The 24,674-nt window shown below is 37.7% G+C and overlaps 1 protein-coding gene across 1 annotated transcript in view; it reads right to left on the bottom strand.

The window, feature by feature from the left end:
- The window catches only part of GPR180 (G protein-coupled receptor 180), a 37,306-nt gene extending 13,707 nt beyond the window's left edge, over window positions 1–23,599 (bottom strand). Inside the window, exons 1-7 of the mRNA XM_027065095.2 lie at window positions 23,350–23,599; window positions 20,560–20,718; window positions 12,405–12,605; window positions 5,841–6,021; window positions 5,650–5,699; window positions 2,790–2,947; window positions 94–285 (exon numbers count right to left, since the gene is read on the bottom strand). Of these exons, the coding sequence (XP_026920896.1) occupies window positions 94–285; window positions 2,790–2,947; window positions 5,650–5,699; window positions 5,841–6,021; window positions 12,405–12,605; window positions 20,560–20,718; window positions 23,350–23,494 (1,086 nt within the window). The 5' untranslated portion in view covers window positions 23,495–23,599. The remainder of the gene's footprint in view (window positions 1–93; window positions 286–2,789; window positions 2,948–5,649; window positions 5,700–5,840; window positions 6,022–12,404; window positions 12,606–20,559; window positions 20,719–23,349) is intronic.
- Between the last annotated feature and the right edge of the window lie 1,075 nt (window positions 23,600–24,674).

Below are 24,674 nucleotides of genomic sequence, written 5' to 3'. Positions count from 1 at the left end.
TTAACCAATATTAACATGGGGTTGCTTAACTTCCCCCAAAAAGTAGAACAAAGCTGATAATCACAAGAAGCCATTTTCTACCCAAACCCATACCTTGGCAAATGTGATGTAAAACTCCCTTTTCAGCGTGCTTCTCTCCACTGTGATGATCTGGTAGAGTCCACAGCCTAATGACAATGCTAGGCAAATTCTTAAAATGATTAGCAAGATCCCTGCTAAGTTGTGATGTGAATGGTAGCTGTGAGGACTGGTATCTTCAAACTGTTCCCAAAGTAGCAAAATACTCTGCAAAATACAATATTACATTTAGAGAGAGAAAAAAAATCATGTCTACTTATAAGTAGAGTACTTGCTTTTTAAACACCTCCTTAAAGCATATATAAATATTCCTAAGAGGTTCTAAGACTTATCACACCATAAAGGTTGTTAATAAAACACAGACACCCAGCACAGACTTTACCCCCCTGATACCCTACCCTACAGCAGAGAAAAGGGATTTTTATTGAATGAGACCAACATACAGAAAATAAAAAATGTGAATGTTACCCCAATACAAGATATCTTTAAGGATGAAAATAAGTTGAGAAGGTTAAGAGTAGAAATCTGAACTTTCTTCTAAATCTTTCTTCCTTCCACACTATATGAAGAATCAAACTGCCCTGTATTCAAGCGCCATTGTATCAGGGTGACTTTGAAACATGTCAGTATCTTCTGTAATCCAGAAGTGAATGAGTCGGAGCTGTTGATTTCAGATGTAACCTCTCAGGGTAAAGGAGGGTACATTTTTTATATTCACTAGAAGCAGCCAGGCTATACTCAGATGACCAGCATCGTTACTTATCCATTTGTTTGTTGACTTTTTTCCTCCCGTATGGTTACTGTTACAGTAAAAAAAAGCTCACCAAGTTCCTCATTAGCTGTTCTGTGTTTTGCTCTTTTGTAGAAATCACTTTCCCTCCATCTTTTCTAAACACTGATCACAAGCTATTATAATATTTTTGCCATCACACATGTCAGGGGTCCCCCGTGTTTCTTTGATTTGCCAGCTCGGCCCTTAGAGTGGTCTTCAGTGGCTTGCAAAGAATTTAGATCAAAATTCAGTTATTAAATCCAATTCTTAGACTTTATGGGGTTTGTCAGAAACCCCTTCCTCTTCTCATTCTGAAATATTCCTGCTTCCACGCTTGACAGCTGAATTTCTCTGTCATCCCCCACACCTACATTTCCTTCTTAGGGTGAAGATGTGCTCTCCATGACTGAAGTGTTATTTCTTCACTCCACCAAATTACTATACCCATATGATTCCCTAACCTGCATTTCTAAACTTAACTTGTACAAAAAGAAGTCCTATTGTAAACTACTATCTCCTGGTATCTATGTGAGGTGATGGATATGTTAACTAGCCTGATTTTGGTGATCATTTCAAAATGCATACATATATCAAAACATCAAGTTGTATGTCTTAAAAATGTACAATTTCTATTTGTTAATTAACCCCAAAGAAAACCAACAAAAAAGAACTATTATTTCCCATGATTCACATTTTTACATCCTCAAACCCCACAGTTTCAGATATGTATACTAGCGTGTGACTTGTGGAATATACATGTGTATTTGTACTTATGTAGTCTCATTCACCTTCCTTGTCTGGCTGGTTGAGGACCAGGGTCATGTGTCATGTATTCATCATAAACGCTGACATAAACTCTAGAGAAGTGTCATAATCTCAGTTCTCAATTCCTATTTGTCTATGATAATGGATTAACATTATAAGGAAATCATGAAAATTCAGTTTTTAAAAAAGCTATTTATTGAGAAATGAGAATTTAGCCTGATATGAACACTAGTCTCCATAAGCGCTAGATCAACAACATTAACTTGGTAGAATCTTGCCCTTATACTTATCATTTCTAATTCAGTTGTCATTAGCCTTTCCATCTAATGCCTGAGAAAGGCATTATTTCCTTTATAAATATTACCACCTGTCATATGGTCTCTTTCTAAATCAATCATGAAATTCAATACACGTATTTCACTCAACACCTATACTAAAAAAATACTATGAGTATAAAGATGAATAAAGCACAGGTCTTATCCTTCATTAATGAAATTTTCAATTTATTTAATGCATTAAAACTTAGACTATAATGTCCTCTGCAGAGCCCAGGTGTAAATTTCATTTTCATCTATAGCTAGTGGTGGTCACGAACTCAGTATAAATTTTTGTTTATACCTTTCTTTGTAATTTTTATAAACTCCATTGCATATAAGCATATTGAGATCTGAGAATAAGAGAAAACAAACAAAAAAAGGGCTAAGAGGACTGTATTTGTTTTTGCATTTGTTCTCAAAAACTAGATCCCATTCTTTCTCATTCTGTAAATTGCTTTTTCATTAATCTCAGATATTCACTTGAATTGTTTCATGTATAAAGTAGCAGAACTGGACCTAAAGATCCATGCCTATGGATGAATCTCAGATTCATTGATTCACTCATTTAAAATGTTGAATACTTACTATGTGTGTTAGAAAATATAAAAGAAAGCTATTAAGTAGGAAATGAGAATCTAACCTAATAGTAAGCATTCTGCACTTGAATAAGCTGAGAGAAATCTCAAATTCAGATAAATTACAATTACATTCTGCAATCTATACTAGCACTCAGAAGATGAAAAGACTTTAAAGTGACAAATTGCTCATGGGTCCCAAGTTTTACCTTTGAAATGAGACATATTCACGTTTGCATTTCTGCATATTGCAAAGGACAAACACTGAGGATCAATCCTCACCTGTGTTATGACAATGAATACAGCAATGCCAGTGGATGCAGGAGTAGAATCCCACTGGAGAGGTCTGCTTTGAGACTTCTTCATCCTCACTATTGTCCAACCCATACACAAACTCAGAAGCAGGTATAACATTTGAATTTGGGAAGCAATGTCAAAAACTAAATGAGAAATGAAAACCAAAGTCAACCAAGTTTTCATAACACGAAGGATCTGGTCTTTTTTGTATTGAGAATATAAAGCAATTATTTTTTAAACACAAAAAGATAGGCATTTTCAAAGAGAAGTTGATAAAATTCAATAATTAGAGATATCCACGTCGAACTCTTAACAATTAAAATTTTGCCCTTAAGTTCTTATTAACGGCAATATTCTTTCTCTTTCTCTATACATCTCTATTAAGACTAACTTTGGGATGAGCACCGGGTGTTGTACGGAAACCAATTTGACAATAAATTTCTTTTTTTAAAAAAATAAATTTCATATTAAAAAAAAAGACTAACTTTAAATCTTTGTGTTTCCCGTTTTTCTTAATTTTTCTAACTACATAATACTGTTCTCTGTAACTTACTGCTTATTAAAATAAACACATTTTAAATGTAATTTCTGCAATGTGGGGCATACTAGTGTCTTCAGTTCCAGGTTGTTAATTTTTTTTTTTGATGGCTGAACTACATAGTGTGAGCTTATTTTCTCAAACTGTTAGCAAGAAATAGCCATGACAACAAAATGCACGGCTGCTGTAGCATCCGGTGATGTTGAGTCCGGAATACAAACGAAACGAAATGATCCGTGCCCTGGTGTGATGTGCCACCAGGCGGCCACCATGTACACTGCAGGGAAAGGCTGCTACTTTAAACAAGTAGCAAGGAGACCACCCACATCCGGTTCCAGCTTCAAGAAAACAACAATCTCCAAATACTCCAAGTTCCATGCATTTTTACTTTGGAAGCTGGTATTTATTGATTTAAAAAAAAAAAAAGATGATCACTTTCTCACCATAGTATATTTTGATACCGACTTTGGCACAAACGTGATCAGAATTGAACAAAGTGAAACTTTCTTCAAATTGTCATCCATACCTTGGATGTTTACAGCTTTTATTTCTTTCATATAAAGATTTTCTTGTAGAAATGGATAAAACTAGCTGTGGTATAACATATTAGCAACTTATAAGCTGAAAACCTATTCATGATACACCTCTTCAGATATATAATGACCACTGTTCTGCCCTCTAAATTAAAACTGAAGACTCTACATTTATGCTCATATACTTGTAATAGCGAGTTCTGATAATGAACTATCATGACATTTGAATGGTACAAAATGCCATGACCTTTCAGATCAAGCAGTTTTCTTTCACCACAGATTTCAAGTGACAGTGATGCCAAATACTTTTATTAAACATCTCACAAATACATATTCAGTTACTTAAAGAAGCCAGCCAAAGAAATATTCCTGCATAAATTGCTAATTAGCAAAAACAAATACCTGGGGGGGGGGGAACCCTGACGTTCCGGCTCATTTCTCTGTATACTAAGTAATACACATATTGATAGAATACCATAACTGTAAGCATAGGTAGAACACTGCTTATCTGTTTCTGAAAAATAACTATAAATAAAAAAAGCAGATCACACAAAAATCCCATTCTGTGTGATTTTATTAAAAATCTTGACATTTAATCATTAAACCAAATTTGTTGTCAGAACACCAAAATTTAGCAATGCTGATTTACTGTAATTAAAAACACACACACAAAAAAAACCTTTTGCTTTTAAACCTACAGTGAAGATGCCAGACAGCCAAAAAAAAAAAAAAAAAAAAAAGTGTTTTGTATATAGCAGACACTCACAAAAATCCAAAAGTCTTTGATTTTGGTAATAGCTTGCCCGTGATGGGCTTTTGTGTGTTTTACCTCTCTAAAATGCATAAGCTAAATTATTTCTAAGGGTCTGTTCAGATTTAAAATTCTACGGTTCTGTTAAACATCCTAAGTCACCTAAGAGACAAGAGCAAGAGAAACCAGAGTTCTCAATAACGTTCAAAAAGAAGCAACTCTTTTTCGTGGCCAGGAGGTGACCAGCACACATTCTCTTCACTAGGAAAACAGGTTCTAGAAGGTTTAGAATCTTAAGACAGGCAGCAAGATGAGGATAAATGGGTCTTCAAATGATTACAGAGATTACCATAAGCTACCCTATTAAAGAGAGAGGAGACCAGAACTATGGAAATATTTAAAAAAGTAAATCCTAGAATGGTTTCATATTCAGAATCTGCTTTTTTAGAGCAAATCTTGACTATTTTTCCCATCATGCTTAACTGAAAAATTACTTCATGAAAGTTCCTCATACAAATAAAAGAACGAGATGTGAGGTCAGTTCACTTATAGGTGTACTCTATGGCTCTGGGTCAGAAATAGAAAAAGAGTCAAAAAAGGGTTGAAAATCGGACTACAAATGTCAGCTCTGGGATCAGAAAACTTGGGTCTGACTTTTGTCTTTACCGCTCAAAAGCTGCTGACATTTGGAAATGTACTTCCTGTCAACGAGCCCAGATTCTTTATGTGCAAAATAAGGCTAATTGTATCTACTTCAGTGAGTTTTTACTTAAAGTGAGAGAATGTATATAAATATGCTCCAAAAACAATGAAGAACGACGCACATGACTGATAATTAAAAAGAAGTTAAACAGGACACATGGGAACTGAATCTGTAACCCTGTTTTCAGTTGAGCTGAATTCTAACCAACCTTGGATAGAAAAATTGTACTATGACAAAAAACAATGTACAAAAAAGGAAAACAAACAATAAACAGATAGCAAGTTTATGTTTTAAAAAATGAATCTCAGAAAGATACTCACATTCTGCCAAACTTCCCATAAAAGGTATCCCTAGTCCATCTTTGGAGTAACTGAGGAATTGAAGAGAAGAGTATTAGTGTAAATTACAAATGTGAAAAGATTATTTGTAATCAAAGCAGGCATAATTTTGGTGAACTAATTAGGATTAATTAGACATAATGATGAACACAGTTTTAGTGGTTTGGAGTTACCTGGAAAAATGAATGTAATTAGCTAAAGCCGAAGCAGCTTGTAACAGCAATGCAGTTGTCAGGACCTTTAAAATCATGTGCATGGGTCCTCCTTTCTTAATAGCCTGCCACAATGACTGAGCATAAATGCAGGCAATCACAAAGTACACAAGGACTAGGAGGAAGAAGAACTCATGTAGCCCTGTGGAGAGAAGAAAGGAGCTTGCTTCAGTCAAACAAAGCCACTTACAGTGCAGGGTTGCTTTCAAATCTTCCTGCCAATATATTTCTAAAACTTGTTTTTTCACTGGAGTCATAGCATTCACTTTTGTAAGGGAAAAAAAAAGGGAAATTATTGAAACTTGAAACAACTTTTTTACTGTGGGATAAAGATTTAAACATAAGAAGGCAGATTAAACTAAAAGCAGGTAAAGTCAATATATAAAAAAGCATAGCGGCCGGGGGATAAGCCCGAAGACTAACTGTAAGATCACAGTTTTGTTAGGAAACAGTAAAAACAAGGATTTCAGCATTGTGAGACATACTTTTTACCCCCAAAGTGGATTACTTCCATATGAAAGTTAGGAACAGATTCAGTCAACAACACTTTAATATACCCTGACAATGGCTCTCAAAGTGTGATCCCTGGGCCAGCAGCAGCAGTAGGGAACTTGTTAGAAATGCACATGCTTGGGCCTCATCCCAGATCTGCTGTATCAGAAATTGTGGGAGAGGGGACCAGCAAGCTGTGTTTTAATAAGCCCATCAGGTGATTCTGATGCAGAAACACAACTCTGAAATGTACCATTACCTTACATTTTCAGTTGGAGAGTTTCAAAATACCTGTTACGACCAGAGTCCCCTTCTGAAGTCAACTGTCTTCAGCTCTTGTCAAAAAGGAAATCCTATGGAGACCATAAGCCTCCAGTCTACAGTTGACTTAAAACTGTTTAACACCTGACCAAATGGCCAGCAATCCAAAGACGAGCCACTGGCCACCAGTCTAATTTGGTTCTCCAAGGTAAGTTAGGCTAATCATATTCTCTCAGGAAATCAAACCACAAAACATGGAAAGAATCAGGCAATAGAAACTGGAGTTGAAAGGAGCTGATGTTGGGACAGACCAAAGAAGTCAAATGAGGTCACAGTGAAAGAAATATTTTGAGTAAGCAGAAATTTCCAAAGAGCAAAGGGAGCTGCTTGGTAACGACAAGAACCAAGTAAGTGAACAGACTTTATATTAAAAACGGTGCCAGTCATTAAGCAGGCTCTAGTTCCTACTAGCAGCTTGCCAGTACAGTCTTTGTGCAGCCACAAGAGAAATACCCCTTTTTCTGCAGTACCTGGAATCTTTGAGCTGTGTTATTTTTCAGAAAATTTGGAAAAAATTTATCATAAACCAGAGGGCTAGCTAGTCTATAATACTACGATTTTATATTATATTCTATCTAAACAACACTGGCGCTTAATGACGGTGGCTGTGAGCAGAGCTGCCTCTCCTGAGCCTGGGGACGAACAGTCTAAACTGCAATCACCTCTATCGATCATGAACACCGACTCTGCTTTAGCTTCCCCTTTGAGGTAAACTCCAATCAACAGGCAGAGAAAGGAGTATTCTTTTTGAAAAAGCAATCCAGAAGATGCAAATAGTAGGAAAAACAGTCAATAAACAGTTCGATCTCAATCATGTTTTTGGCATGGTCAGGGGGAAAAAAAAGGTAAGTATTTCAGCCACTGGGTGTCTCTCCTGCTCTACATATATAAACGTCGCTAGTTCATTTCTTTCCTCCAGGTGAAAAAGCATGTTTAGACTTCAGGAAGAGAAGATCAAATAACTGAAGAGGCATAATTTCTTTTTAAACTCCTTACATAGAAAAGTATTCCAGCTTTAGAAATAATGGAACAATAAGCCCAGAATTGTTATAGTAATGGAACAAGACAGAAAATACGCTAAACATATTATCACTGGGTCAGTAAAATTCTTTATGCTAGTCTACCTTTCAAATCTTCGTTATTTCTCCTCCTTAGTATGAAGACTTAATTATGGCATTCTTTCGTTCTATTTATTTATAATGCTTTACAGAATATCCATTACAAGATAAAGTTTCAGACTCCATTAGGTTACAAATCTACCATGAAAAGAAAATCCTCAGACTATGTACTGAGTAAACAGAATAATATCGGAGGAGGATACTTTTGAAAGCATGTCAGTAGCAAAAAAATGTTTTAGGATTATTCAAGATTAAGTGTACCTTCCAGAAAAGCTAACATTGTAACTAGTAAATTATTTCATTCAGATAATATATTAAATAACTTGAACTAGCTCAGGACACCTGTGCCCTGTACTTTGTTCATTGTTTTGCATAAATTATTCTTACCTTGACCCTGTCCACAAGACAGTCTAAAGATAAAATGCTGACTCTGCACTCACTGTTCTTTTAAATAAAGTTGCTCTCGAAAAAAAAAAGTGGTTTTTTTTCTCTTCAGTGATCAATTTTTATTTTGCCACCATCCATCACAAGAAAGCAGTCTCTATCTGTTCACCGTGAGATTAGATTCTAATCCTAAAACAGGCACTAACTCTCACCTAGATACGGAAGAAGAAAAGTGCCATCAAATGAGTATGCAGCAGGTGGCAAACACATGCGTTATGAGAAAACGTGTGGGTTTTAAGGCAAGCTGCACGGCAAGAAGCGCTGGCCAAATTCAGCAGGAAGAAAACTTACAGCACAGCTTCAAAAAACCCAGCTCCAGCTGAAGGACGGGAGATGAGAGGAAGAGGGTAAGACAAGGGGAGAGTCACCGGCCATGGCCACGGCACTGGCCCACTCCCGCCTGCCCGCTCCGCTTGCAGCCTCAGAGCCCCGGTGTCCACACCACCCTGAAGTGTTTCAAGATGGATCTGGATCAGTCTCAACTGATCACAGAAATTCCAACACTCCTGCCAGTAAGAGGGAAGCCTAACCCTTTACTCTGACACGTCGGTCTACCCTCTTTGACACCTTCACTTACATTTCTCTTAGGATGCTGTAGAGCAAAGGCATGTGACCCCGTTCTGCCCAGTGAAGTGCGACGAGGGAGCCTCTGAGGAAGGTGTCCTTGCTCTCAAAAGAGATACTGAATTTTGCCGTTATCTAGATGCGATGCCCACACAGTGAACCGCAGTTAACTCTGAACACGAGGGAGCTAGCCTACGGACAACGCGGACAGTCAGAAGACAGGAGGACACAGACACGCTGACTAAACCACCATGAGGAAGCCTCACAAATTCTTGTTATGGAAGATAATTAATTTCTGCCTGATCATTCATTCATTGTCTGTACCACCTGCATTTGAGTTTTCTGTTACTTTCAACCAAAAGCATGCCAACATGTTACCAGAGCTAGTATCTGGAATCTTGAAAAAACAGTGAGATGGCAGACGTAACAGAGAATAATATTATAATATTATTGTGATGAAAACCAGTCTACTTCAGATGATAATGCTTTAACTCTCAGGAGTCTACTTCTGTTTGTCTCTAACAAGAACACAGATACAGTGCTGATTTTTTAACAAAAATTCTAATTTTTTTAAGAAGCAGTTCTACTTTATTCTACCTTAAAGCATAATATTCTTATGTAGTGTTTTGTCAAGTGGCATCATACTTGTCTTAATGGTTTTTTTTTTTTTTAACCTAGACCAATCTGTGAAATAGGAGCTTAACTGAAGTTTGATAGACACAAAACACGTAATTGGTTTGAAAGAAAACAAATGATAAAATCTAACCAGAATAATGCGTAGCATTGATTGCAGCTATCCGCACCAGGTTATGTAATTCAAACCCCTCAGACATACAGCTTAGTAGTCAATTCTCAGTAAAAACCATAGCAAATCAATTTTCCCTACTCGGGAAAGAAAGACAAATGAGAAGAAGTTTCTAAGATGAACTAACTGGGGATTACTCCCTGGAAATAAATTCCATACCTTGAGGCTTCCTATACTGTAGGAAGAATCCCTCTCAAGACTGTACTGTAAAACCAATACAATACCAAAACAATGTGGAATACGGACTTTTAGGTCACTGGTTCTGTACATTAGAGTCAACTTGAAGCTCTGACAAACTATAGTTGCCTGGCTTCCACTCCAAAAGCCAATCTATTGGAGTCTCAGAGGGTGGACATTTATATATTTTCTAAAGCTCTCCAGATGCACAGTGATGGGTTGAGAACCACTGATTTAGACTTCGATGTAAACCATCACATCTCATGGCAATGTGGAATTAATCATATTTTAAGGCTCCTAGGCATTTTAATCAATAAAATGATGTGATCCCTAGGAATGAAGCCAGCTATATAACAAATCTGAATACTTCTGAGTATTTCTGGCACTTGTTAATAATCAATCCCCACAGATTAGCCTTGCACAGAATCCCATGCTTAATGAAAATACATAATATAGTGACATTTTGCCCGTTGTTTAAATGTAACTTTCCCCATTCTAGTATAAGACAGATTTTAGACATAAGTATAAGCATCAAATCAAAATCAGTCATAGGAGAAGGTAGGTCAGAAGGAGTCAGGACTAAGAGCTGAATCGGAATAGTTTGTATGAACACTAAAGACAAAGCTAGCCATAATTCAGGATGCTGGGAAAAACAATGGAAGATGTAGGCAGGGTTCAGGGTGAGCCAGGGCAAGTATGACTGATGTTCAGTGGCACAGGCCACAAACGTGATCATTCTATGGCCTATAGTCAATGTTCAGAAGTCTAATTAGGAATGAGAAAGAGACCAAAAATGGGAGTCTGGGTAAGGAAGCCAAAAAAAAAAAGCATATCAGGATGTAGCAGAGTCTCATGGATCCACACAATAAATAAAACCACCTCTTGAATTGAAGCCATATTGCTGGAAGGGCAGGAGGGGAAAGGGCTATTAGATTTGAACTCCGCTTCAGGCTGTAGGGTTTGCACATCCAGGGACCACAGGAGAGCATTACTTCCCTCTGAGCCTTTACCAGGCCTAAAAATTAGTGTCATAGGAAATAGTGAAGACTTATGGTTAAAAGGGACCATACAAGCAATTTAATCCAACTGTCCATCCAATGCTATCAGCAGACCTGGATTTCATCAATGCGTTTCCCAATACAGAAAATGTTATAAAGATAAAAGAAACAGTAGGACTAAATTAACTTCCAATAATGATCCATACTGCTCCAAAGCACTATTAAGTAAAATTTAACTTTTAAGTTCATCTTCATTCAAAAACAACTTGAGTGGCTTACCCTTATGTCATTTCCTTCACAGAAAGAACTTTTTAACTATTTAAAAATGTTTGGCACTCTGTCACTATGTAAACATTGTTTTTAGACTAAAAGATAGTTTAAAAAATTCATCTTTCCACATGTTAAGTTACTGGTGACCTACTGCCCATAACACATGCTCCTCGAGTTACATTTCTAGCTGTGACAATTTACACTTTGAACTAAACAACCGGTTTAATCTAATGTAGCCTCAATTCCTGTTCTTCCTATACCCACTCACCATGATGGTCAATGAGATTTAATGGGATTGAAATTTTTCTCTAAGCAGACTGATTCTTCCAAATGGGTAATGAACTCAGTAAGAAGTAAACTCCTAATCCTTTTCTTTGATAGACAGTCTACAGATCTTAGTTTTCATTCTGACACGCTGATTTACAAGTCTGCTGGAATACTTTACAGCATGTCTATCATTAATCGCAAGAAGTCATTCATTTCTGTTTGGGCTAGGAATCTTACTTCCATAGAGCAATACACAACCAAAAATTAAAAAAAAAAATTTTTTTAACCTTTTAAATTTCTTTTTGAGAGACAGAGAGAGACAGAGCATGAATGGGGACGAAGCAGAGAGAGGGAGACACAGAATCCGAAGCAGGCTCCAGGCTCTGAGCTGTCAGCACAGAGCCCAACGCGGGGCTTGAACCCACAAACCGTGAGATCATGACCTAAGCCGAAGTCGGACACTTAACTGACTGAGCCACCCAGGCGCCCCACGACCTAAAATTTTGATGGCATATTTTATGGGAGTAATTCTGATTTTGGAAAACATTATAAACTTCGATCACTCTTAAAATGGTTGCAAGCTCCTATGAAGATAATCCCTAATCTGTTTAAACAAGTTGGGAAAAGTAGGTCAGTTTCTATCTCACTTAAAAATTGGTTTTCCAATTTAGATTGCTCAATTTATTAACATTTTTCTGTTTATAAAAATAATGCTACGTTATCATAAAAACAAAAAAAGGTTTAGAATGTATAGAGAAGACCAAAAATCATCCATAATACTACCACCCAAAATATAGAAACATTCTGTTAATATTTCTGTACTTCTCTCTGCTTAATTCTGTGCATTCTGTAACATACTTGAAATTGTAAAATATAAAATTTAGCGTTCTGCTTCTTTAACTTAATAGTATAGCTATTAAAATGCTATTAAAGGATTCATTTACCATCTGCCTACTACTACACACTTAAGTTGCTTTTAAGTTTTAATATTCTAAAAACACAACATGAAGATATTTGTGCATCAATCTTTTTCTATACTTAGAACATACATTTGAGTATATATTCTTACCAGATTCTCCAGCACTAAAATGATCAAATGGATTCCCTTCGGCATCCGGGTTTAGTAACATCATTTCAAATGGGATATCTTCTGCCAGAGAATTCTCATTGTCATCTTTGCACGTATACTTGTCTGCATAAAACACGTGCCACGTTTGTGGATATGGAATCTGGGACACAGTCAGATTATGTTCAGTCTGATTCATGGCCACTTTAAAGAGAAAGAAAATAGCACTTTCAAAGCAAAGTTCGCAAATGTATTCGTTGTTTTAGTCATATAATCAATTCGCAGTTTTGTTTAATTCTTATTACCTTGAAAATCAAACCCCTGGTATAGTTTTGGAATAAGGTCTGTAAATCCTAAGGTAGATAAAAATAATGTTATCTTAACCAAAGGAGTCATTATAAAAGTCCTGTGAAGCATCACAAATGAGTAGAATGGTTTCAATGAAATTCTGAATTTGAATTTTAAGTATGTCAAGATTTTCATGTGGATTAGCAACACTAAAAATATTTTCTTTTTTATTGTGGTAAAACATGCCTAACACATGACCGTTTTAACCATTTTGAAGTATACAGTTCTGTGGCATTAAGTACATTCACAAAGCTGTGTAACCGCTGCAGAGACATTTTTGAAAATTATATTTGCGTTAAATTTAAAATGGAGCATTCAAGTCAGGGAATCACTGTATCTAAAAACTATGACCAACATATACCTTCAAACGATTTTCCAAAATCTTTTTCTCGTTGATTATTCATTAAAAAGATACTCAAAGTGGAAAAATAGAAATGATGGGAACGTAAGAGTTGTCATACTGGGCCCGGTCTATATCGTGGGGGAACAGGGAGATTCATGAAAGTTGGCATCACACAGATCTGTGTTTGAATCCTGGCTTCCAATACTTACCTACCATGTAAACTTGGGCAAGATGTACAAGCAATGACATTTACTCTCTTCATCTGTAAAATGGAGATAATACTTGGAGCAAGGAGCGGAAGAAAGCACTGAGGTATAGGAGTCACGTATGATGGTACCTGTCATACAGTAGGTGCTGAATAAAGGATAATTCTCCTTTTCCTTTCTTTAAAACAGGTAGTTATACCAATAAATGGTTCTCTATGCAGGGTAATCCTGCTCCCCTCCAGGGCATTTGCAAATGTGCAGGGACAGTTTTGTTGTCACAATAGTGGACAAGGTCCTTGGAGGGAGGCTGTGCCAAACCGCAAGTAATCCAAGGTAAAATTTCATACAATAAAGACCTGTTCCACCGAAAATGTCAACAGCACCCCTTCTGAGAAACACTTAATGATGTCTAATATGCATTCCAAATCTGAAACTATGATTCTGACTTACGAGGTACTCTCACGTAGGAGGGTTATGTCTCAAAACACACTACAGAATAAAAAAAGTAGCAGAGTTGGTGCTATTACTTAATAACTTCATGACTCAGCAAATAAATTGCTTAACCTCTCGAAATGTGCTTCTTCAGTAGTAAAATTAAGGTACCCGACCTGTCTGGCTCACAGTTCTTGTCAGGAGCAAATGAGACAGTATATAAAAATCCTACCTAAAGAGTCTGATTCTATACAAAGTATTCTTAAAATGTAAAATAGTGATGGGCCCAATCTCCAACTCTAGATTGCCCCCACAGCAGGCCAGCTAGTCCTGATCTTTTTCTCAATTGAAGAAAAAATACTTTTTAATAAATAAAAGACACTTGTTGAGATAAACTTGATGATCTGCATGTGGAAGAGATTTTAGAGGATATTACAAACTTATTCCTTTTCTTAGGCATCATAATGGTAATGCTAACGGAAGAATTTCCTCACTCTTATAAAATACATGCTGGGGCAAACTGCTCATGACATCCACAGCTTATTTTCTTATGCTGTGATTTAAAACAAAAATCACACACGTACGAATAAGAAGCAAATGTAACAAAATATTAACAATTATTGAATCTAAGCCAGGATATACAGATGTTAGTTGTACTACACTTTCAACATATCTATATGAATGGAAATGTTCCTAACAAAATGTTTAAAAAATACTACTTATGGATGGTCCTTAAAATGAGATACAGATTTATCTAGTCAGGATTCAAATTTTGAGGACTTAAAACTTTACAATTGGGAATTTCATTAACAGCAGTTGAAGCGGACAAGCTGATTTTATTAATAATGCCACAGCATTGTTTTTTGGGGGCTATCTTAAATTGGCTGGCATTTATACTGCGTTTTTTTTTTTTGCTTACTTATTTATTTTTACTGTATAGCTTCTTGAAATGCGTAGCAAAGACTCTAGTTTCTGATAAATATTTGAAGACCTTTAACAAGAATTCAATATATGATCACCAGTGGTTCAGAAATTAGGCATGTGAACTGTGCAGCTCACAATGACATAATTTGGACCTCATAATATAACAGTTCTGCTACTTTGCTATTTCATCACTTGTGATTTTTTTCTTAGATAAGATGACATAAAAAATAAAAATTAACTATTATATTTTTCACCAATATACTCTTTAATGTTTCATTTTCAATTGTGCAGATTTACATCAAATAAAAACAAAAGTGTGCTTCAAAAAGTGATACTGGCCTTCAGTTTTTGTCTTGTGGCCTTTTTTAGCAGGCCTGGGAAACAAACCTCTTCACAAAACTGTATGTTCATTGTTTTTGAGACAAAAGACTACCACAGCATGCATGTTCTATGCTGATGTAATTAGGATCTCAAATATTAACAAAACTTGAATTGCAGACAATAACGTTAAATGGCTAGTTGCCGAATCATGTTATTAAAGAAAATGAATACTGTTAACAAAAATACACAAAATAATAAAATGCTAATATCTTTAAATGATTTATAAAACACATCAATTGTACAAAGGGAAATCTTATGCATATGATGTAAAAAGATAATAAGAAAATGTTTTATATGCAAAATATTTAGCTCTTGTAACATGACGGCAAATTACCCCAAACCTCCTTGTTAAATATTTTTTACATACAGTTGTAATTTTCAGTGCTTTTAAATGTCTCCTTCGCTTGCTTTAAAAACCTACAAAATAGTTTTTACCATTGTTTTAAAATTTGATGTTTTATAACATTACTGAAAGAGGAAAAAGGAAGACAGAAAAATAATTTCTCAAACATTAATTTGGGGGAATATATATACTCACAAGCAACATCTGACACTACAGGATTTTTCAAATCTGCTAGTCTTTTCATAGTTCACAGTCACAAGGTTTTTCAAAGGAGTTAGAAACAGTTAAGGAACACATTACCAAGTAGGTAAAAGGCTATTCAATCCTCAAAGTCTCATTAATGGCCAGGAAATGAGAATATTTCTACAAGAAATTACTTAAAAATATGTGGTACTACTACACTGTCATGCATTTAAGGATATGTTTTGTGTTTCAATGCACCAAAGCCTCTAAATAATAACATACTATAAATATGACCACTAATATGTAAAAGGTAGAGAATATAGATTTTCTTAAGACTTGGCTTTTGGTATTGGGAAAAGAATTGATTAGATTTGTAAAAAGCGATATATATATATTACCAGTACTTAATTTATTTCAGGTCCCCAAATTTAACAAAACAATCATCATTCCCCACAAATTCTTATTACCTGAGATCTTCCATTCCAATAATACCCTTGCACTCAACAGAAGAACAGAAAAGGAGGAAAAATAGTCTAAGAAACATCTGCTAGAGATTTTACATAAGTTATAGCCCTATATAGATTCAACTCCATCCTGAAGAGTTATATTTAGAATTACATCAGGTTAGGACTTTTGGGAACCTTAGCAAAAACTAACCCAACTTTCCTGATGTACAGATAGGTAAAGTGAGGCTCAAAGAAAACAAGCCATAGTTCTCAGTTTAGCAGCCTTTCCATCACACCGTACTGTCTCCTTGTACCCATAAGTTCTGGGATTGAAGGTATATGACTGATATAAAAATTATGTTTTTGCAAATGTATACAGGGTATGGTATAATATTAACAAGGTAATATAAAAAAACAAATCAATTCCTAGAAGTCAAAGCTTTAAATGGCCTCATAAGTTTTTACTGGAGAGAGAAAAAGACTTTGAGGTACCAAATACAAAGCAATCAGCCTACCAACCAGAAAAAAACCCTCAATATCTTCAACAAATGGTGTTGGGAAACCGGGACAGCTACATACAAAAGAATGAAACTGGACCACTTTCTTACACCAGACAGAAAAATAAAAGTCAAAATGGATTAAAGACCTAAATGTGGGTCCTGAAGACCTGAAACCATAAAAATTTTGAGAACACAGGTAGTAATTTTTCTGACACTGGCCGAAGCAACATTTTTCTAGATATGTCTTCTGAGGCAAGGGAAATAAAAGAAAAAATAAACTATTGGGACTACATCAAAATAAGAAGCTTCTGCACAGCAAAAGAAACAATCAACAAAACACAAAGACAACCTACTAAATAGAAGATATTTGCAAATGACATATCTGATGGAGGATTAGTATCCAAAATACATAAAGAACTTAAAATACATAATACAACTCAATACCAAAAAACCACAATCCAATTTAGAAATAGGCAGAAGACACAAATAAATATTTCTCCAAGGAAGACATCCAGATGGCCAACAGACACATGAAAAGATGCTCAACATCACTCATCATCAGGGGAATACAAATCAAAACCACAATGAGATATCATCTCACACCTCCCTGAATGGTTTTAAAAAAATGTAAGAAATAGCAAGTGTTGGCGAGGATGTGGAGAAAAAGGAACCCTCATGCACTGTTGTTGGAAATGGAAACTGGTGTAGTCACTATATGCAGAATGGAGGTTCCTCAAAAAATTAAAAACAGAACTGCCATATGATACAGTAATTGCACTACTGGGTATTTACTCAAAGAATATGAAAACATTACTTTGAAAAGATATACACACCCCTACGTTTACTGCAGCATTATTTACAATAGCCAAATTATGGAAGCAGCCCAACTGTCCATTGATGATGAATGGATGAGGAAGATGCGGTATAGACATACAATGAAATAATACTCAACCATGAAAAAAATAAAATCTTGCCATTTGCAACAATATGGATGGATCTAGAGAGTTACTGCTAAGTGAAATAAGTCAGTCAGGAGAAAGATAAATACCATCTGATTTTTCTCATATGTGGAATTTAAGAAACAAAACAAACTAACAAAGAGACAAAAAAAGAAAAAAAGACTCTCATCTACAGAGAACAAACAGGGGAGGAAAGTGGGGGGACGGGTGAAATAGGTAAAAGGGATTAAGAGAACATTTATTATGATCAGTACTGAGTAGTGTATAGAATTGTTGATTCACTATATTATACACCTGAAACTAATATAACACTATGTTAACTACACTGAATTAAAATAAAAACAAAAAATGGGGGGCCTGGGGGCCTCAGGTGGTTAAGCATCTGACCCTTGATACTGGCTCAGGTCATGATCTCACAGTGGTGAGATCAAGCCCCATGTCAGGGTGGAGCCTGTTTGGGATTCTCTCTCTCCCTCTTTGTCCCTTTCTCACGCACCCTCTCTCTCAAAAATAAATAAATGTTAAAAAAAAAAATTTTTTTTAAGTTTATTTATTTTGACAGAGCATGAGTGGGGAGGAGCAAAGAAAGGGAAACACAGAATCTGAAGCAGGCTCCAGGTCTGAGCTGTCAGGACAGAACCCGATGTGGGGCCCGAACCTACAAACTGTAAGATCATGACCTGAGCCGAAGTCGGATACCCAAAAGACTGAGCCACCCAGATGCCCTTAAATAAATAAACTTTAAAACAAACCAAAAAACCAAAAACCAAAAGCCCTCAAGCCCTAAGCTCTATGATGATTCATCCTACAAATACTTAGTAAAAGCTACAAAGACATATTATAAGTTTTCATTCTCCTAACACCATGTGACTAGCATCCATAGTACTTACCACAATTGCAATTTCATATTTATTCACATTGATCAGATTCATTCCTGTGACCCCCACTAGCCATAAAGACAAAGAGAGTGTATTTTAGTCCCTGATTTATCCTAAGTGCCTTGCCTAGTACATGAAGCATGAAAGTGCCCAGTGTATGCATGAGTGAATGGGTAGACCAGAAGAGCTTTGCTTCTCTCACTGATTTTATAACAAATAAATAAAATGAAAAGCGGTAACTATAATATGTGCTGTGGAGGAAAACAAGCTGGAAGAGCTTTGCTTCTCTCACTGATTTTATAACAAATAAATAAAATGAAAAGCGGTAACTATAATATGTGCTGTGGAGGAAAACAAGCTATAAAAACTCACATGTTAACTTAGTGTAGGAAGGAGCCAAAAAGGGAAGGAAGAACAAGAGAGGAAAAGCCTGTGCAAAGGCCCAGAGTAGCACTGAAATAGAACAAGCCCACAGATAAAATGAGGCAGGAGGGGACAATGCTGTGAGACGGAACTGGGGGGCAAACACTGGCCAGACTATGATGGCTTTGCTAATCAGGTTAAGGAGGCATGTCTTTGTCCTAAGAGCAGTAGAAAAAGACAGATTTATGAGTGTGGTAAGAAGTGAATGTGACGTGATCTCTGTTCAGAAAGATCACTCTGGTTCCGGGGGGTACCAGCACGGCAGCAGTGGCCACATGGGAGACTACTGCAATGGGCAAGAAATTATGGCAGACTGGAATAACGTGGTGGAGGCAGAGATGAAGAAAAGTAGATGAATTCAAGAGAGATTTAGAGGTCACTCACTGATAGACTGGAAGGAGATGGAGAGGTCAAAGATGGAGTGTTGGAAGACTCCTTGATTTCTAGCTTGCTTACTGGATAGATGGTGGTGTTGGTTCCTGAAACAGGGAACACTGGAAGACGGTGAGGTCTAGATGGGCAAGAGGATGAATTGGTTTGGGACATTATAAGAAGTAGGAATGGAAGGCCAGAACTTTTTATACATATGTGGAACATTCAGATGACCAAATTGGTATAGAAAGGAAAAGATAACTGATAATGAGCATTTGCACAAATTTCCCAGGTTAGTTCTAAAATTCAAGGGAGAGGTAAATAAGTTTATATAACTGTCTCTTTGATATCTGAATCCAGTCATTTGAGACTTCTTCAACATACTGTTAATGCCATCTCATAAATCTAAATAAGAGATCCCTACACGAGGTGGCAAGGACTGGGGTCTTCTACTCTTAATCCTACTGTAGCTAGCTACCTTATGAGGGACCTAAGAGAGCTGCTAAGACTATGAAGGCTGAAAGTTTAGAAATGGCAATGTTTTACTTGACTAATTAAAAGAAGATTCAGAGACTCACTGATATGCAGAAGACAGCAGGGGAAACAGAGGGATAATTCTGTTTCCCTACAGAAGGGAGAGGGGAGAGAGGAGAGGGATAATTCCTATTTCTTCTAATGGAAGTTTCACATTTCTCATGTCTTCTACAACCAATTAACTTCCAGCGGGTAACACGGGTAGCATGGTATATGCCCTTCATTTATACAGAATAATTAAAAAGAGTTGCACTAATTCTGGATAGTGCACCCTAATACATGGGATAGTCTTGATGAGAATGGAAGGGCTCCAGGATACAGGCAACTAGGATAATAAAAGCAGAGCTTCTCTAGAGGCAAATCTAGAAGTTTACAAATGATGTGGTGCTTGTACATCCCAAGATGACATACTGTGTCACCACATGATTAGGTCCCATGTTCTAGTAACATGTTGCAAAACAGCATCACTTGGGCTAAATTATACAATTAACTGAGATAATACATGTTTAGTGCTTTGCTCAGTGCTAGCAGATAATAAGCATTCAACAAATGCTATCATTCATTCCATGCTGCCACTGGGTCAAAATATATTTGCCATACTGGTGTGAATTATGTGACTTGTAAGAAGTCCAAATGAATGAAAGTATGCCTTTATAAATTAGCTAGATATTTTTAAAAAAATTTTAATGATAAAGGGAGGGAAAAGACATTCTACCCCTTGATCAAGGAAAAAGTCGGTTTCCTTAAACTTCAGCTTAAAATGTACTAGACAAAATGTCATCAAAGCATGATGTGTCATGAAACATCTTGGTATATAAACAACAGACTTCAACATTCAGGAGTCAAAAAACAGATCCAATGATCAAAAGAAAAAGGAGATACTCACTTGTCAACTGAGCTTTGGACAATTTTTCATTGCAACTATAACCATGACTGCTTTCCTGGAGCTTTAACCATTCCTGGGCTTGGAACAGGTAGAGTTTAGCTTCTTTCCCAACAGCTCCTGCTATGTTGTTGATTCTGACACACAGAAGAGCATGGTCACCTTGACATTAAAACAAAAATTATCAACGAGTTTGGTCTTGTATGGAACTGAAATGACAAGACAATTCAACATCTGTATTTATCAAAACAGGAATTTAAAGAGTTTTTCTTAAATCTCACTTAACTAGGTAGATCACATGAGAATGAACAGCCCATTCAGAGGCAAGTCAAGAGACTATTCATATTAATTATCCAAACTTAACCTGTGGTGTCTCCATCTACTTCTGAGGAAAACTGATGACATTTCACTATATCTGGACATTCACTGTCACAGAATTTTTGCCTCATTTTTAGAACCACTCCACATCTTTGTTTATAAACCATCTACAGCAATTTCCCACCAAAGTTGCTCTTGTTTTCTAAAGTAACATGTATGTTAATATTTAGCTATACTTTTAATGTAAAAAATAAGCATAGCTAATAGCAAGAAAGTTTAAATAAATTAGTTTGGGGGTAGACATTTTAGACCATGTAAAAAATGTGACATCTGTGACTTTTACAAAAGAACTTTCAGAACAATAGATACTGTAAGACACTACAGAATAAGCCTGGTTGCACACACTAACTACATTTAAGGCCCTAACAGAAATGGTAAAAAGTAGTTGCCTCTAGGTGAGAAGAAAAGCTGGAGACTTATTTCATTCTAAGATATATTCTTCTGTTGCTGTCATCACTTTATTATAATTTTACTCTAATTAAACATTTTAAATAAATTTAAACGTACAGTATGTATCAAAGAATGTCCAAGTCTCCTACATAAATTGATCACATTACAAATTATCAAAAATTTTATTTTATTTTTGATTTTTTTTAAGTTTATTTATTTTGAGGGAGGGAGAGAGTGAGATCAGGGGAGGGCAGAGAGAGAGGGCAAGAGAGAGAGAATCCCAAGCAGGCTCTGCACTGTCAGCGCAGAGCCCAAAGCAAGGCTCGAACCCTCAAACTGTGAGATCATGACCTGAGCCAAAACCAAGAGTCAGACACTTAACCGACTGAGCCACCCAGGTTCCCCCAAATTATCAATAATTTTAAGAGTGACTCAAAGGCTTACCATCTTAAATTGCACTGAGTTAGAGTTTATTATTTCAGTGTAATTTAGTAATATTATTCTACTGAATTCAAATTCACTGAAAATTGGTAATAAATACACACAATGAGAGTGTGTGTGTGAATATACTTGAACACTCAATTCCTCAATCTTCCTTAAAACACCTGGATTCCCAACGTATGTTTCTCCTCCATGTTTATGGAATATCATGATGATATTCATGAAATATCATCATGAAATATCCAGGTTGTTTAAGTCCTCTGCTCGTCTTGAGTGATAATCCAGGTTGTAGCTTCCATATAGCCTAGATTTTCCAGCACTGTCCAGGTTGTGCCATTTATTGTAATGTCTTTACTATCACTGTCAATATTCAAAGTACAGTTACAGCCAGTTGACTAAAAAAACTAAAAATGTGACCTAAAATATAATAACAAAACCGTTTCTAGAGTTTCTTCTTCACTCAAGATCTGTGCCACACTGGATTTTGGAAAACTGGGTTGCTTTTCTTTTCTCAGTTGTTTTAAACACTTTGAGTATAAAAAAAAAAAAAAAATTCAGGTTCCTCTTCCTTTACATCACCAATTCTGTACCTTCCCAATACTTTAAACTCCCTACACCAAAATAGCTTCTTGCTCCTATTATCTTCTCCTAAGAATCCTCTCTAGGACCACAGTCTGACATTGCGTCTTTTCATGCTAAAAGCTACATTAATCAAGGATCCCAACCTCATCAAGGCAAATAATTATTTGCAATATAGTACTAGTCAAATAGAGTAGCAAGAGTACATACCAAGAAAATCACTTAAATTTCGAGAGTGCAAATAAAGCAAAAATTAGAATGAACTGCAAATTCATTCATTCAAGAATTATTGATTTTTGAGGGAGACCAGAAAGTACGAATCAAATGCACTTCTCATTTCAGAAGGTCCAGACAGGATACAAATTATGAAGCTCCCAGGACCCACTTACAAGCATTTCTGTCAAGTTAATTCCGGGCCTCCTGGTCCAGAGTCAATCTCCTACTTTAGGCGATTTGACCTAGCAATTGTGACCACCAGATTGGCGGGTGTTTTATTTGGTTTCCCACACTTCTCTGCTTCAAGGAGGTTAGAGCAAATTGATCTTAAAAACAAAAACTAAACCCAGTAAATCTAAGTTCTGGGGCTTCGATGAACGCGTAAGTACAGTGCCTTAGTGTCTACAACCAGTTTGAGTCAGGGGTGAGCAAACCCTGCTACCTTGAGGGAAAGATCTCGAAAGATGCATTAGAGTCTCCGTACTTTCGTGCGTGTGGGGAGGGTTGGAATCGGTGTTCCAAGCGCAGAACACAATCACTCCTGGGGGAGGGTGCAGACTAGGGAGTGGGGAGCAGCAACACCAGAGCTGGCATTCGAGCAGCCCAAGATTCCTGCAGCTGCGGTCGGGGGAGGGCTGCCAGCGACGCTGGGAATCCGGGTGGGCTGGGAGAGGGGGGAGGTCCCCGCGTCGCCGCCGCCGGCTCCAGGCCTCCCGAAGCGAGGTGGGGAGGCGCGGCCCGCGAGATGGGCCCACGCGCCTGCATCCCGCTCCCCGCCCCCGCACCTACCGTGGAACTCGAAGTGGCCGATGCTCTGGCCCTGAGCGTCTCGGGCCGCGGCGCTGCTGAAGCTGCCCCGCAGGGTCTTACCCTGGCCGCCTGGCGGCCACCAGCAGCAGGTGAGGGCCACCGCCAGCAGCCGCAGGCCTCCCATCCCCCCTCCCGCTCGGGACCCACGCCCCGGCCCCTAACAGCCTGCGGCCGCCTTCCCCACGTCGGCAGCCGGGGGTGGGGGAGGAGGGAGCAGGACCGGCGTCTCGGACCCGCCCCCGGGAGACTGACAGCCTATGTGGCAGGTCCCTCCACCGCGAACCAAGTACATCCACCAATCAGAGGCTGAAATGGGCGGGACGTGCGGAGGTGCGCGTCCCATCACTCCTCAGCCTGTTGGCTAGTTCCCGCCTTTTTTATGGAGACTCAGAAGGATGTTGCTTCAGGTTACGGAAAAAGTATCCCCCTCCGTCTCTGTGCGTGGTGCCACGGCGCATGCGTGGGATCGCCTCCGCGGCTCCCGAGGGCTCTCTGGAGTGGAGGGTGTGGAAATTGGAAAGAACTGAGAATCGCACGATGGCACCATTTCTGGCGAAGAAAGGAAAGCCCCGGCAGAGCTCTAGGTGTCTATGCAACCTGCTGGACGTTTCCGCTTTAATGTCTCAAAGACACGTAACTGTACTCGTCCAAGTTTAACGCATGAATTCTCTTGGCACCTCTAACCGATTTTAACCTCCTAGGTTCCCTATCTTCTTGAGTTATGTCATCAGACACCTGGGAAGTATAGCTTACACCCCTACATCCAATCATCTCAATGAAACACATGCCTATTTAGCGCCTCTTCTGGGCGGCGATGGTAGGCAGCGCTGCCATTTCTATCCAGGCCATCACGGATACATCATCTTACTTGGCCTGTGGCAAGTGATCTGGCACCAGCCTTAATTTTCTCCAGTTGGTTACACACAGCCCATCTCTACCCTGGAGTCACAGAAAGCTGTGGGAAACGCAATCTGACTGCATCACTTTCCTTCAAACGCCTTTGATCGCCTGTAGTACACAAGTCAGACTCTAGAATATAGCTTTCAAGGCTCTCAAGTTTCCATCTCTCAACTTTTTGTCTCCATCCTTACGGAGCCACTGTCAGTTTCCAGAACACTCCAAGTTGTCCTCTCTGAGCCTGGAGCACTTGCAGATCCCTATGGCTGGAAGGCTTCGCTTAGTCTACCACTCAACCTCTCCATCACCTTCCATTTTCTACTTTAACTCTTCTTTCCCAATTGGCTTAAACAAACAAACAAACAAACAAAACTTTTCTTGGGGCGCCTGGGTGGCTCAGTCGGTTA

The sequence above is a fragment of the Acinonyx jubatus genome, chromosome A1, assembly GCF_027475565.1.
Source record: "Acinonyx jubatus isolate Ajub_Pintada_27869175 chromosome A1, VMU_Ajub_asm_v1.0, whole genome shotgun sequence".
NCBI lineage: Eukaryota > Metazoa > Chordata > Mammalia > Carnivora > Felidae > Acinonyx > Acinonyx jubatus.
This window is presented reverse-complemented; position numbering and strand designations above follow the sequence as displayed.